This window comes from Pongo abelii, chromosome 19 (genome assembly GCF_028885655.2).
Source record: "Pongo abelii isolate AG06213 chromosome 19, NHGRI_mPonAbe1-v2.0_pri, whole genome shotgun sequence".
NCBI lineage: Eukaryota > Metazoa > Chordata > Mammalia > Primates > Hominidae > Pongo > Pongo abelii.
Window position 1 is genome coordinate 91,170,288 of NC_072004.2, and position 14,168 is coordinate 91,184,455.

Consider the following 14,168-nt stretch of genomic DNA (forward strand, 5'->3'; position numbering starts at 1 on the left):
AGCAAACAGAAATACAGGAGGCTCTGAATTTCAGATAGCACTTTAAAAGATTATTTTGTACATTGAGAGGCCGAGGCAGGTGGACTGCTTGAGGTCAGGAGTTCAAGACCAGCCTGGCTAACGTGGTGAAACCGTTTCTACTAAAAATTAGCCAGGCATGGTGGCTCATGCCTGTAGTCCCAGCTAGTCAGGAGGCTGAGGCAGGAGAATCACTTGAACCCAGAAGGTGCAGGTTGGAGTGAACCGAGATCGTGTTACCGCATTCCAGACTGGGTGACAGAGCCAGACTCCGTCTAAAAATAAATAAATAAATAAAAAGGATTATTTTATACAGTATTTTATCTAGCAGCCTGAGATCAGAGTGCCTAGCAGAACAGTTATTTCTCCAGTCCTGAAAGGGAGGCAGGGGTGGGCAACCCCCTATGCGTGCCCTTGCCTTGTGTGGAGGCACCGTGGATATATGGGTAGAGGTGACATCGAGGCCAACTTGAGTCCAGCCCTGGCTCTGCCACTTACTCAGCAGAGTCCCTTGAAGGACTGGTGACACATGTCCACGCCAGTCATGCTGACGCTCAAGGCTCCGCAGGCGGCAATTCAGCAGTGGCTGGCTTTGCCTTGCTTCCCAGCCCCTGGGTGCCATCCAGGGGATGCACAGCCGTCCTGCTGTGTCAGGGGTGGTGTTGGGACCAGGCTGGGACCTGGGTGACCCTCTGAAGCACTCTCTCTGCCCCAGGACCTATCGGGCCCATGAAGAAGGTGCTGGTTGACAACCCTAAGAACCGGATGCTGCTCATTGAGAACCTTCGGGAGTCCCAGCCCTACCGCTACACGGTGAAGGCGCGCAATGGGGCCGGCTGGGGGCCCGAGCGGGAGGCCATCATCAACCTGGCCACCCAGCCCAAGAGGCCCATGTCCAGTGAGTGGTGGGCAGGGAGGTGAGGGGCAGACCGGGTAGGGGGACAGAGGGCAGCAGCCAGGGCCCTGGCTCATTCCCCTGCCCTGCAGTCCCCATCATTCCTGACATCCCTATCGTGGACGCCCAGAGCGGGGAGGACTACGACAGCTTCCTTATGTACAGCGATGACATTCTACGCTCTCCATCTGGCAGCCAGAGGCCCAGCGTCTCCGATGACACTGGTGAGTGGAGACCCGGGACCCACAAGAGGACAGTGGGGGTCTTGGGTACAGAGTGAGTCCACTGGGTCCAGAGAGGGCAAAGGGGCCAGCAACTAGAGGACACGGAGGTTAAGACAGCCTTGGACAAATGCAATGGTGTGCGCATCTGTGCACAGGGCACACGAACCAGTGCCTGGGGGCAAGACACACACAGCCTTGTGCAAGCACACATGAGTTCATGCCCACGGGACCACGAAGAAACACAGCTTCACAACTTGAAGGTTCACCAGCTGTGCCATGCACACAGGACACTCAGGCCACCCCCCAGGGGCAGGCCTGGCCCAGGAGCCCTGGGCAGCCACCAGGCGGCCACCTGGCAGGGGTAGGGGAGCCAAGGGGACAAGAACACCCCCCAACAGCTCTGTCCTTCCTCCTTGATTCCCAGCACAAAGTGGTACAGAGCCCTTAGCTGGGCCTCCTGAGTGCTCAGTGTCAGCTCTGGCTCCACCTGTGGGACATCAGATGAATCACTTATCCTTTCCGTGCCTCAGTTTTCTGCTCTGTATAATGGGATATCAATCACACAGTACCATGAGTGGAAAAACCTCTGGGACACGTATATCATTTGTATTTTCTTCCATCCCTGCCTATGCCTCAAGCTGCCCCCAGTGAACACATACTGGCCCCCACGGGGCTCAGCTTGGGCTTAAGGAGCCATTTTGAGGGGTTCAGTTGGAGCCCAGCTGGTGTGACTCTAGAACCCCAGCTCAGCTGCTTCTAACACTACCTGCGAAGCACTCGGTGGCTTGTGGAACGGTCCCTGGGAGGCAGGCAGGGGCAAGATTCCTCTCTCCATTGTACAAACGGGAAACTGAGTCTCGGAGAGGTTAAGTAAAGCAAGGGAGACCTCACAGCTGGTGACAGAGCCCAGACTTCCCCCAGGTCTCCTGGCGGGTCTGGGGGTCTGTCCTCCCCAGCTGTGCCAAGGCTGCACTCGCTCATCTGGAAAGCCTCCAGCCGCGCGAGGGTTTCACCTGCCGCGGCCTTCCCGATCCGGCGGTGCGCATCTACCCCCGCCCCCAACACACACCCCGGGATCCCGGGAGCCGGAGACGGGCTCCCCTCGCAGCGCCTCCTGCCTTCCCCCGCCTGGCCCTGCTCGGCCCGGCGCCCCCCGGCGGTGCCAACGCGGCCCTTCGTTGTTCCCAAGGCTGCGGCTGGAAGTTCGAGCCCCTGCTGGGGGAGGAGCTGGACCTGCGGCGCGTCACGTGGCGGCTGCCCCCGGAGCTCATCCCGCGCCTGTCGGCCAGCAGCGGGCGCTCCTCCGACGCCGAGGCGCCCCACGGGCCCCCGGACGACGGCGGCGCGGGCGGGAAGGGCGGCAGCCTGCCCCGCAGTGCGACACCCGGGCCCCCCGGAGGTGACAGGCTCACCCGCCGCCCGATCCGCGCCCACCCAGCCTCACTCGCGCCCGCGGGCCTGGGGACCTGGGGTGGGCGTCTGCGCTGCCTCGGGGGCCTCAGTTTCAGCCAGGCCGGGGCCTTGGCGGCTGGGAGCACAGCTGCTCAGAGGCAGGGCCCAGTGCCGGGGGACGCGTGAGGCAGGCACTTGGGCCCTTACGGTGCCTGCCTGGCCAGGGGGTGCAAATTCAGAAGTCTGCCCGGGAAGCGGACCCTGGCACCCAAGTACACCCCTCAGGGGCCTCAAAGGACAGGAGGGAAGGCTTGGGGATCTCCCCAGGGCAGGGCTGACTGCAGGGGCAGCAAATCCCCCGCCACCGCCAGGGTCGGCAGTGCTCACACCGATATAGTGGCCGGCCAGAGGACATGGGCTGTGGAAGCCTAGGTGGCCCTTGGGCTCCTCCAGGGACAGAGGGCCTCTATCCCTAGTGGTCTGAGGAAAACTGGTTGTATTTAAGCAAAAGCCACCCAGAGGGTGGGTGACCAGGAATGTGCAGGGCCCAGCCTGCCCCACGGGGCCCGGGTCTGGGGCAGGCCTGACCAAGGGACCCTGCTTTCCCCGCGCAGAGCACCTGGTGAATGGCCGGATGGACTTTGCCTTCCCGGGCAGCACCAACTCCCTGCACGGGATGACCACGACCAGCACTGCTGCCTATGGCACCCACCTGAGCCCACACGTGCCCCACCGCGTGCTAAGCACATCCTCCACCCTTACACGGGACTACAACTCGCTGACCCGCTCGGAACACTCACACTCGACCACACTGCCCAGGGACTACTCCACCCTCACCTCCGTCTCCTCCCACGGTGAGTGACCTCAGCCAACCCTGCCTCTCCCACTAACCCTTCCTCTCTTCCAGCTCCTGGAGCCTCGGGCTTCTGTCTGCTGTCCCCACCGCCCATTCTCCAACATACACACATGCACACATGCACGCGCGCACGTACACACACGCACGCACGCACGTACACACATGCACGCATGTACACACACGCACGCACGCACACACATGCACACGCATACACACACGCACGTACACACATGCACGCACGCACACATATGCACGCACACATGTACACACACGCACGCACACACGTACACACATGCATGCACACTCCCTGCTCCTCTCACTCTTGTTTTGTCCTGCCCTAGGCCTCCCTCCCATCTGGGAACACGGGAGGAGCAGGCTTCCGCTGTCCTGGGCCCTGGGGTCCCGGAGTCGGGCTCAGATGAAAGGGTTCCCCCCTTCCAGGGGCCCACGAGACTCTATAATCCTGGCTGGGAGGCCAGCAGCGCCCTCCTGGGGCCCAGGTAGTACAGGGGTGGCCATCCTGTCTCCACAGCTGTCCTGCTCCATCTGTCATCCAGCCACCATAGCAGCCGCCAGCTGTGCCCACTGCTTCTCCTCCATTCCATCCACAGGACCCCCGCCTGCCCACAGGCGCTAACCACCTGCCCTGCCATCAGTGCTGATGCCTAACTCTGCCTCTGCCCTTCCAGGGGGCGGGGCTGGGGCTGGGGCAGGAGAGGGGCCAGGCCAGCTGAGCAGTTGAGGGGGTGGAGCTGGCAGACTCACGGGGCTCACCCTCTCTTGGCACAAGCAGGGCCCGCACCCTGCTGGAGGATGTGCAGTAGGTGCTGGGCAGCCTGGACAGGGTGTTGCAGGGTGAGTGAGTTGTCCAGCCAGCGGTCAGTGTAGACATGCCAGCTGAGGGAGGGAGGTCAGGGGGCAGCACCGTGACTCCCACTGAGACCCTAGCCCCTGCATCTCTGGCTGACTGTGGCCTCCTGTCCCCAGACTCTCGCCTGACTGCTGGTGTGCCCGACACGCCCACCCGCCTGGTGTTCTCTGCCCTGGGGCCCACATCTCTCAGAGTGAGCTGGCAGGAGCCGCGGTGCGAGCGGCCGCTGCAGGGCTACAGCGTGGAGTACCAGCTGCTGAACGGCGGTGAGGCATGGTGGCTGCCAGGCTGCGGGGTGCAGCCCTGCAAGGCCTGCCCCCAGTGTGACACATAGGGCACCTCAGCTGTGTCAGGAACCCACCCAAGTCCCTTGAGCGCTAAAACCCCCATCCAGCCTGAGAGGGTCTCCCACCCCATTCTCCACCCCACTTTTTTGCCTCCCCTCTTCTGAGGTCTCACCCACCTCCCTGGGCCTCTCTCCTGGTCATTCTCTGCTAGGTTTTGCCTAACAAGGCCTCTCTGGGCTGGGATCCTAGGGCCTCTGCTGGCTTGAGATGCCTTTGGGGGAACAAGGAAGTGGCACTTCCCTGGGCAGGCACATTCAAAGCAGCATGACCAGGATGCAGGATTTTACCCAAACATGAGTGGGATTACGGGCTCCGCTCTTGTGTAGTACACAATCTGAACAACCAGCCATACCATACTGTACCCAACCTGTACCCAAACCACAGCTAGTCCTGGGTGGGTGATAACCAGGTCTCGATGGCAGCTTAGGGACGAGGGGGATCAGGCCAGGGGTGGGAGTAACACTGCACTACTGTCTGCCCCACCTGACCCCCCAGGTGAGCTGCATCGGCTCAACATCCCCAACCCTGCCCAGACCTCGGTGGTGGTAGAAGACCTCCTGCCCAACCACTCCTACGTGTTCCGCGTGCGGGCCCAGAGCCAGGAAGGCTGGGGCCGAGAGCGTGAGGGCGTCATCACCATTGAATCCCAGGTGCACCCGCAGAGCCCACTCTGTCCCCTGCCAGGTGAGTTGCCTCCCCCAGCCCCACAGCTGCCCCCATCATACCCACCACCCACCCACACGCTGATGCTCTTCCTCTACTGCCCCCAGGCTCCGCCTTCACTTTGAGCACTCCCAGTGCCCCAGGCCCACTGGTGTTCACTGCCCTGAGCCCAGACTCGCTGCAGCTGAGCTGGGAGCGGCCACGGAGGCCCAATGGGGATATCATTGGCTACCTGGTGACCTGTGAGATGGCCCAAGGAGGAGGTGCTGCCCACCCCGGGGGCAGGAGTGGCCAGGGGAGGGGTAGAGAGGGGGCCGCAGAGGCTGAAGGCATCTTCCCTGCTCAGGGCCAGCCACCACATTCCGGGTGGATGGAGACAGCCCCGAGAGCCGGCTGACCGTGCCGGGCCTCAGTGAGAACGTGCCCTACAAGTTCAAGGTGCAGGCCAGGACCACTGAAGGCTTCGGGCCAGAGCGCGAGGGCATCATCACCATAGAGTCCCAGGATGGCGGTAGGCACCTGTCCTTTCCTTCACCCCCACCCCTCCTTGGGCCGTGCCTTCTCCTGGCACCACCCTCTGACTGGCCGATCTGCCCACCCCAGGACCCTTCCCGCAGCTGGGCAGCCATGCCGGGCTCTTCCAGCACCCGCTGCAAAGCGAGTACAGCAGCATCACCACCACCCACACCAGCGCCACCGAGCCCTTCCTAGTGGGTGAGCACTGAGGGCTGGGGGATCCCGGCTCTCCTGGGACAGGGAGCTAGCAGAGGGAGAAGGGCAGACCCCAAGCCAGGTCATCTAATGCCTCCTCCTCCACAGACGGGCTGACCCTGGGGGCCCAGCACCTAGAGGCAGGTGGCTCCCTCACCCGGCATGTGACCCAGGAGTTTGTGAGCCGGACGCTGACCACCAGCGGAACCCTCAGCACCCAGGTGGACCAACAGTTCTTCCAAACCTGACCGCACCCTGCCCCACCCCCGCCATGTCCCACTAGGCGTCCTCCCGACTCCTCTCCTGGAGCCTCCTCGGCTACTCCATCCTTGCACCCCTGGGGGCCCAGCCCAACCACATGCACAAAGCAGGGGCTAGGTGTCTCCTGGGAGGCATGAAGAGGGCAAGGTCCCTCCTCTGTAGGCCCAAACCTATTTGTAACCAAAGAGCTGGGAGCAGCACAAGGACCCAGCCTTTGTTCTGCACTTAATAAATGGTTTTGCTACTGCTAGGCCCTGCCTTGCCCATTCTTCTGGGGCCTGAGAGGTGCTCCCCTAGGGTAGGGGAGCGGTTCTAACATCCCCCATTCTCTGACACCCAAACATACACCCACCTCTAGAGGAGGCAGGTACCACGTTGGAGGCACAAGTTTATTGAGCACCCGGATATGGAAGACGGCACCGGGCACAGAGCCGTGGGACTGGCCTGCAGGCCCCGCACCCTCACCGTGTGCTGTCCTGGGGGTGCCTCACAAGCGCAGCACCTTGGCTCCATCGGCTGCTTGAGAGAGGTAGAAAGTGGCAGTCCCGCCATAGTGCTCCTGTAAGAGGCGGGCTGGAGGTGAGTGGCAGGGCCCCGGGAAGCTGCCACTCCTGCCTGCCCAGGCCCTGGTGCCCGCCCACCTGGATGTGCCGCATGGCGTGGGGAGCAGCGGAGGCCTCCAGCAGTGTCACCGTGCAGCCACCGAAGCCACCGCCCGTCATGCGGCTGCCATAAACCCCAGGCACAGCGAGCGCAGCCTCCACCAGCTGGTCCAGCTCCAGGCAGCTCACCTCATAGTCGTCTCTGCAGAGAAGATATCGAAGGGGTGGGCCTGGGGCCGGCCTGTGCCCGGCAGGAGCGGGGTGCCCAGAGGGCCTCACCTGAGTGAGCGGTGGCTCTCCACCATGAGGCGGCCAAAGGCTCTGTAGTCGCCACGTCTCAGGGCGGCCGCTGCCTGGGCGGTGCGCCGAATCTCCCCCACCACGTGCCGGGCCCGCCGGAAGCCCTCTTTGCTCACCAGGTCCCGGGCAGCTGTGGAGGAAAAAGGAGTCAGCAGCCGCCGTCTCACTGCCTGGGGCCCCGACGCCTGTGAGGACCAGCAGGCGGTGATGGCAGTGGCCCTGGCTGGACAGTGAAAGGTGGGAGGCCGCGGGGGCAGGGCAGCCTGGCTCTCTCAGGCGTGGGTCTGAAGAGCCCCTTTATCACAGTGCCTCCTTCCCCGACTGTAAAATGGGACACCTTGGTCCTTCAGGGAGCAGTGAGGATTGAAACAATCCATGCTTTCCAAGGTGAGTGCTGCCCTCAAGAGGCCGCCACAGAGCAGGAGGAGAAGAAATTCTGCTGAGCCACATGGAGCCTCCAAGGCTAGAGCTCCAGAAGAGGGGGCAGGAGCAGCCAGGGACCAGCAGGCTGTCCCATCTGGCTGGAGCTGAGGCTGGAGGGGTACCTGGGTCAGTACCAGTACTGACTCAGTGTACTGCGCCCGGCCAAACCCGCAGGTTTAAGGGGGAAGGTTGTTAGGGTAGGTGGCATGGCGGAATAGCCCTCTATTCCGCAAGTGGATTCAAAGGACTGAGAAATGAATGGGTGGGCGCGGTGGCTCACACCTGTAATCCCAGCATTTTGGGAAGCCGAGGCAGGCAGATTGCCTGAGGTCAGGAGCTCGAGACCAGCCTGGCCAACATGGCGAAACCCCGTCTCTACTAAAAATACAAAAGTTAGCCGGGCATCGTCGCAGGCGCCTGTAATCCCAGCTACTCAGGAGGCTGAGGCAGGAGAATTGCTTGAACCTGGAAGGTGGAGGTTGCAGTGAGTGGAGATCATGCCACTACACTCCAGCCTGGGTGACAGAGTGAGGCTCCCTCTCAGAAAAAAAAAAAAAGAAAGAAATGAATGGAAATGAGACAGTGGATGGTGTTTTAGGAGGGAAGAAAACTGAGCATGTCTTGGAGGCTGAGGGAAGGAGCCAGGCAGCCAGGCAGGGGATGGAAGGAGAGGGATTACAGCTTCTAGGGCAGGACTCTGGAGGAGGCAGGGTGAGCTGCTCCTAGGCAGAAGGAGACCTGGAGGAGGGGTAAGGACAGGCTGGGGTAGGGAGGAGGGACCAACTTGTTTCAGTGTGGAAACCTTGGCCAAGGACATCTGCACAGAGCAGGCAGGGAAGGTCTGAGCGCTGCTCTGGAGAACATGACACAGTTCGCAAAGGAAAAGGACAGGGAGGTCCCTCGGAGCTGTCTAGTGTCCCTGAGATAGGCACACCTACACTGCCAGGAAGGAACAACTCAGTGTGGGCAGCACGGCCAGCCAGTCAAGAGCATGGGCCCTGGAGCTAATCTGTCCAGATGGGGTTCAGATCCCAGCACTGCCTCTCACTGTAGATTCCCCCATCAAAAATATGACAACTATGGTAACAGAATGTGCTTTACAGAGTTTTGGGGGGAATTAAATGAGTTAATATTGATAATGACCTTAAAACTGTCCGATAGACTGCCTTCCTGGCCATGTGTAGCAGGAGCCTTAAAGATACTTGTATCTTTTTTGTTTTGGAGACAGGGCCTCACTCTGAGGCCCAGGCTGGAGTGCCATGGTGCAATCACAGCTCACTGCAGTCTCAACCTCCTGGGCTCAAGCGATCCTCCCACCCCAGCCTCCTAAGTAGCTAGGACTACAGGCACACACCACCACGCCTGGCTAATTTTTGTATTTTTTTAGAGATGGGATTTTGCCATGTTGCCCAGGCTGGTCTCGAATTCCTGAGCTCAATCAATCTGCCCACCTTGGCCTCCTAAAGTGCTGGGATTACAGGCACAGACGTGAGCCACCACACCCAGCCTACAATACTTGTGTCTCTTGACTCTGTAATCCTACTCCTAAGAATCCATTCCTAAGAAACTATTAAGAGAATGCAGATAGGCCAGGCGTAGTGGCTCACGCCTGTGTCTGTAATCCCAGTACTTTGGGAGGCCAAGGCAGGCGGATCACTTGAGGTCAGGAGTCCAAGACCAGCCTGGCCAATATAGTGAAACCCAGTCTCTACTAAAAATACAAAAAAAAAATTAACTCGCTGTGGTGGCATGCGCCTGTAGTCCCAGCCACTCCAGAGGCTGGGGCAGGAGAATTGCTTGAACCCTGAAGACGGAGGTTGCAGTGAGCCGAGATCACGCCACTGCGCTCCAGCCTGGGCTACAGAGCAAGACTCAATCTCAAAGAAAAAAAAGAGAATGCAGATAAACCGGGTGCCTTTAGTTGCAGCTACCGAGGAGACTAGGTGAGAAGATTACTTGAGCCCAAGAGTTCAGGTCCAGCCTGGGCAACATAGCAGAACCCATCTCTTTAAAAAATAAAAAAAGATGGCCGGGCGCAGTGGCTCATGCCTGTAATCCCAGTACTTTGGGAGGCTGAGGCGGGCAGATCACCAGGTCAGGAGTTCACGACCAGCCCGACCAACATGGTGAAACCTCATCTCTACTAAAAATACAAAAATTAGCCGGGTATGGTGGCACATGCCTCTAATCCTAGCTACTCAGGAGACTGAGGTAGGAGAATCACTTGAACCTGGGAGGCAGAGGTTGCAGTGAGCCGAGATCGTGCCACTGCACTCCAGCCTGGGTGACAGAGCAAGACTCTGTCTCAAAAAAAAAAATAAATAAATAAATAATAAAAAAGATATATAAAAAAAGTTAATCACAGTGTGAGGTGTATCAGAAAACAGTTAAGTAAATGACAGAGCACCTGAATGCTAAAATATTGTGGAGCTTTAAAGAGCCACACGTAGGCCAGGTGCGGTGGCTCACACATGTAATCCCAGCAAGTTGGGAGGCTGAGGCGGGCGGATCACGAGGTCAGGAGTTAGAGACCAGCCTGGCCAACATGAAACCCCGTCTCTACTAAAAATATAAAAATTGGCTGGGCGTGGTGGTGGGTGCCAGTAATCCCAGTTACTCAGGAAGCTGAGGCAGGAGAATCATTTGAACCCAGGAGGTGGAGGATGCAGTGAGCCGAGATCGCGCCACTGCACTCCAGCCTGGGCAACAGAGCAAGACTCCGTCTCACCAGAAAAAAAAAAAAAAAAGAGCCACACTGAGATGTGCCTTTCATGGCATAGGATAAGATAGGGTTCTGGGTTCTGAGATTATGTTTAGTTAAAAAAAAAAAAAAAAAAAGACCAGCGATATGGCTCACGCCTGTAATCCCAGCACTTTGGGAGGCTGAAGCGGGAGGATCACCTGAGGTCAGGCATTTGAGACCAGCCTGGCCAACATGGTGAAACCCCAGTCTCTACTAGAACTGTAAAAAATTTGCCAGGCGTAGTGGTGGGCGCCTGTAGTTCCAGCTACTCGGGAGGCTGAGGCAGGAGAATCACTTGAACCTGGGAGGCAGAGGTTGCAGTGAGCTGAGATTGCGCCATTGCACTCCAGCATGGGTGACAAGACCAAAACTCTGTGTCCAAAAAAAAAAAAATATGGCAAATGGGCTGGGCGCAGTGGCTCATGCCTATAATCCCAACACTTTGGGAGGCCAAGGCAGGAGGACCACTTGAGGCCAGAGTTCAAAATCAGCCTGGGCAACATTGCAAGACCGTCTTTACAAAGATAAAAATTAGCCGGGCATGGTGGCACACCTGTTATCTCAGCTACTTGGAAGGCTGAGCTGGGAGGATCCCTTGAGCTCAAGAGTTCAAGTTTGCAGTAAGCTATGATCACACCACTACACTCCAGCTTCGGCAACAGAACGAGACCCTGCCTCTTAAAGAAAAGGGGGTGGGGGCAAGTGATGATATATTACATATACTCAGCTTTGAATACAGATGTGGAAAAATACTGAAAGGAAACGTGAAAATGTCAGCAGTGGCTATCTCTGGGTAGTGGTCTTATAGCTTATTATTTTCTACTTTGTACTTTTCTACATTTTCCCCAATGGAAACATGATTTTTCTGATTAGATAAGACCATTTTAGGATTTCAAGCAGGCCTGCTGAGAGTGGAACCCTGGGTTTGCAGTGTTTGAAGGGACTGGGAAGAGCATGGCAGAAGGTCCTGGAAATCGGGGTCCCAGGCAGGGTCAAGGCCACACTGAGGCGCCAGCAGGGAGCAGAGCCGCCTCCAGGACAGAGCACCCTGGCAGTTCTCACCCTCTAGCTCTTCCAGTTGCACCTCCCGGAGGCTTTCCTTGCCTAGCGCCCGGGCCACTTCTTCACACTGGCGCCGCCGCACAGGGTACTCGCTGGAAGCCAGGGAGTGGCGGACATTAGAGTTGGTGATGAGCACGGCCAGCTTGGGGTCCGAGAGTGGCACCAGGCTTGTCTCCAAGGACCTGGGGTGGAGTTACAATGGGGGAGATGATGAGGCCAAGGGTGTGCTTGCTGCGCCAGGCAGTGGGCACACTCCACCCAGGAGCTCCGGAGTGCAGGGCAGGAGGGGACGAGGGGAGCGAGCCCAACCTGCAGTCAATGAGCAGCGCGTGGCCTTTCTGTCCCATAAGTGAGATGAACTGGTCCATGATGCCACAGGGCATCCCTGCGAAGCTGTGCTCGGCCTGCTGACACACCTGGGCGCGGGCAGCTATTGTGCCCGAGTCTGCAGTACAGGGTGAGGTGGGGAGGCTAGGGCTGGTGGGAGCAGCAGTGGCTCCAATGACACTCCAGAGAGATTCCCTACCACCCCCTCCATAAGGCATAGTAGAAGCTGGGACCACCTGGAGACCTCAGGGAAGGAGGGCTGGGTCAGGGCTGGGGCCTAGCTGGTACCTGGACAGAGCTGCTGGAGGAAGGTGTACGTGGCCACTTCCAAGGATGCTGAGCTGGACAGGCCACCCCCCAGGGGCACTGAGCTGACCACCACTGCACTGAAGCCAGGGAGGGGTGCAGCTGCAGGGGAAAGAACAGGTGATGGTAAGAGGGGCTGCCTGGGAGGATGGCACAGAAAGGGCACGTGTCCTGGTAGGAAGGGCAGCAACGGCCTAGCAGCTGTTTCTAGGGTGTGTGTCTCAGTTGTCAGAAGCCACCAACCTGCTGGGCCAATGGACCCACTGCCCTCCATTTTCCCACCCTCTGAGGTTGCTGGGACACTTCTAATTGTCCTCCTGGTTTAGGGCTCTGGAGGGAAAAAAGGCTGGGGTTTGAATCCTGGCTCCTCCAATCAGGTCATGGGAAACCCGGGGCAAGTTCCCGGCCTTCTGGGGGCATCAGTGTCCTCATCTGTACAATGGGATGCTCTACTCTGCAAGCCTTCCCCACAGTGTGTCAGACAAATGAATGGGCTCTATGGCTGTGAGGTGGCACTCCTAGTATCAGTGAGGACTTGGCTCAGGCCTGGGCCCCATACCTGGGTAGTACTGAATCACTCCCTTTACATAGTTGGCCCACCGAGGAGTCCCAGGCTCCAGGGAGCGCAGGGCTGTGGGCAGTGGAAACTGCAGCCGCTGGGGCTCATCGGCACCCTCAGAGGTGGTGAGGAGAGACACCAGCCCATCCTTGCGGGGGCTGCCCACCAGCACCGTCATGAGCTCCAGAGCCTGGCAGGAGAGACAAGCGGTACGTGAGGCTTCCGCCAGCTGGTGGAGTAAGCCTCTCCAATGACACCGCCTCCAGCGGAGGTTCTGATGCCTCCACAGTCATCAGGTTCTGAACCTCCAGGTTCAGCTTCGCAGGGAAGATCCTGAGCGCCAGCTGGCCTTGGGGGCTTGAGCCCTGCCCCCTTAGGTCTTCAGGGGCGGGGCGGCTGCAGCTGGAGCACAGACCTGGACTCTGCCCTGAGCTGTGGGGCAAGGGGGAGAGCTAGCCCAAAGGGAAAACAGATCACCGGAGCTCCAAAGCCTTTACATTTTGGGGTGGCTCTGGACATCCTGTACCTGTGCACTCCCCAAGCTGCAGATGGGGCGGAAAGCGCCCCACGCTGAAAGCTGTGAGTCCTCACTCCCAAGTCGCAGCCCCGCCAAGAACCTGCTGTGTGACCTCCAGCAGTTCACTGGGCCTCTCTAGGCCTCAGTTTCCTCCTCTGTAAATTGAACGGGCTGGGCCAGAAGGCTACGTTCGCCCAGGTCTGTGGTTGGGGCCCCACGGTGGCCGGAGGCGCGGAGTGTCCCCTTCTGCGTGGCACACAGGGCCTCACAGTTTAAGAGGAACATGCTCCCAGGTTGAAGGTGAGGAGCCCCAGCCCCCAGAGGGCGGGCTTGAGCGAAGAGGCGGCCGCGCACCCTCTCCCGGCCACTTCCTCGCTTCCTCCCTTACAACGTGGGGAACAGCCCGTCCCGAGGACTCTTCCGTGCGCCGGTGCTCCAGGCGCAGCTGCCCGCCCCACATCTCCCGCGGGAAGAACTCGCCCCCAGCGCCCCCGAGGCCCGCCCTCCTCGGCGGCCGGGACAGGCGGCGGCGGGCTAGGGGCTCCCCGCGCAGCCCCTCACCATAGGCAGCACCAGGCCCTGGTTGTAGTCCGTGTGTTCCCCGATGAGGTTGACGCGGCCCGGCGCGGACACGGCCAGCTCGGGGTCGGCCCCGAACTCCTCCCGGAAGGCTCGCCGGGCCTCGGCCAGCAGCTCCGCGACCTGGGGCTGTCTCAAAGCAGCCATGACGCGCGCCTGCAGTCTGCACAGCTGCTCCGGCACAGCCCCGTCGGCGCGGGATGCTCGGGCGGGGCCACGCGCGGGGGTGCGCACATACCCGCCAGCCCCGCCCCGCGCCCGGACGCCCCGCCCCCAGACCTCAGCCGGTTCCGCCCCCACCCGCAACTCCCGTGGGAATCCAGCTGCTGGGTGGTGGATGGCAGGGGCTAATGGTGCCGGGTGGGATACAGCGCCCCCGATGGTGTCCTTCTCTCTGGACTTCGGGAAAAACCAATGGGCACTCACTAGAGTGAGAATAGCCCTGAGTGGCACTTGGCATGACTGGGATTTCTGAGCTGCCCTTCCCTGGCGCTGGTGACTTTCTATGTGCC

General features: G+C 59.7%; 2 protein-coding genes across 10 annotated transcripts in view; one reads left to right on the forward strand and one right to left on the reverse strand.

The window, feature by feature from the left end:
* The window catches only part of ITGB4 (integrin subunit beta 4), a 37,290-nt gene extending 30,802 nt beyond the window's left edge, over positions 1-6,488 (forward strand). For 4 of the 9 annotated variants that reach the window (XM_063718945.1, XM_063718943.1, XM_063718944.1 and 1 more), the window contains 10 exons: positions 734-916; positions 1,006-1,137; positions 3,144-3,383; positions 3,727-3,885; positions 4,373-4,522; positions 5,099-5,287; positions 5,374-5,529; positions 5,613-5,777; positions 5,870-5,980; positions 6,086-6,488. In XM_063718945.1, coding sequence (XP_063575015.1) covers positions 734-916; positions 1,006-1,137; positions 3,144-3,383; positions 3,727-3,885; positions 4,373-4,522; positions 5,099-5,287; positions 5,374-5,529; positions 5,613-5,777; positions 5,870-5,980; positions 6,086-6,225 — 1,625 coding nt within the window. In that variant the 3' untranslated portion in view covers positions 6,226-6,488. Of the gene's footprint in view, positions 1-733; positions 917-1,005; positions 1,138-2,326; positions 2,537-3,143; positions 3,384-3,726; positions 3,886-4,372; positions 4,523-5,098; positions 5,288-5,373; positions 5,530-5,612; positions 5,778-5,869; positions 5,981-6,085 lie in introns of all 9 variants that reach the window. The other 5 variants (XM_063718946.1, XM_024235250.3, XM_063718947.1 and 2 more) reach the window with 2 other exon arrangements.
* GALK1 (galactokinase 1) lies at positions 29-13,897 on the reverse strand. Its single transcript, XM_054537346.2, has 9 exons — positions 13,639-13,897; positions 12,561-12,750; positions 11,984-12,103; positions 11,678-11,813; positions 11,369-11,550; positions 7,120-7,270; positions 6,880-7,042; positions 6,704-6,797; positions 29-293 (listed from the first exon to the last, which is right to left on the reverse strand). The coding sequence occupies exons 1-8, from the start codon at positions 13,801-13,803 to the stop codon at positions 6,726-6,728; spliced, it is 1,179 nt and encodes a 392-aa protein (XP_054393321.2). The 5' UTR covers positions 13,804-13,897; the 3' UTR covers positions 29-293; positions 6,704-6,725.
* Positions 13,898-14,168: the final 271 nt, after the last annotated feature.

Bases quoted from the DNA above. Each gene is read 5' to 3' on its own strand.
- GALK1 (XM_054537346.2), bottom strand. From the start codon at position 13,803: ATGGCTGCTTTGAGACAGCCCCAGGTCGCGGAGCTGCTGGCCGAGGCC. The intron at 12,751-13,638 runs GTGAGGGGCTGC...CTCTCCTGCCAG, and splicing joins AGGGCCTGGTGCTGCCTATG to GCTCTGGAGCTCATGACGGT. The intron at 7,271-11,368 runs GTGAGAACTGCC...TTTCCTCCACAG, and splicing joins GCAACTGGAAGAGCTAGAGG to CTGCCCGGGACCTGGTGAGC.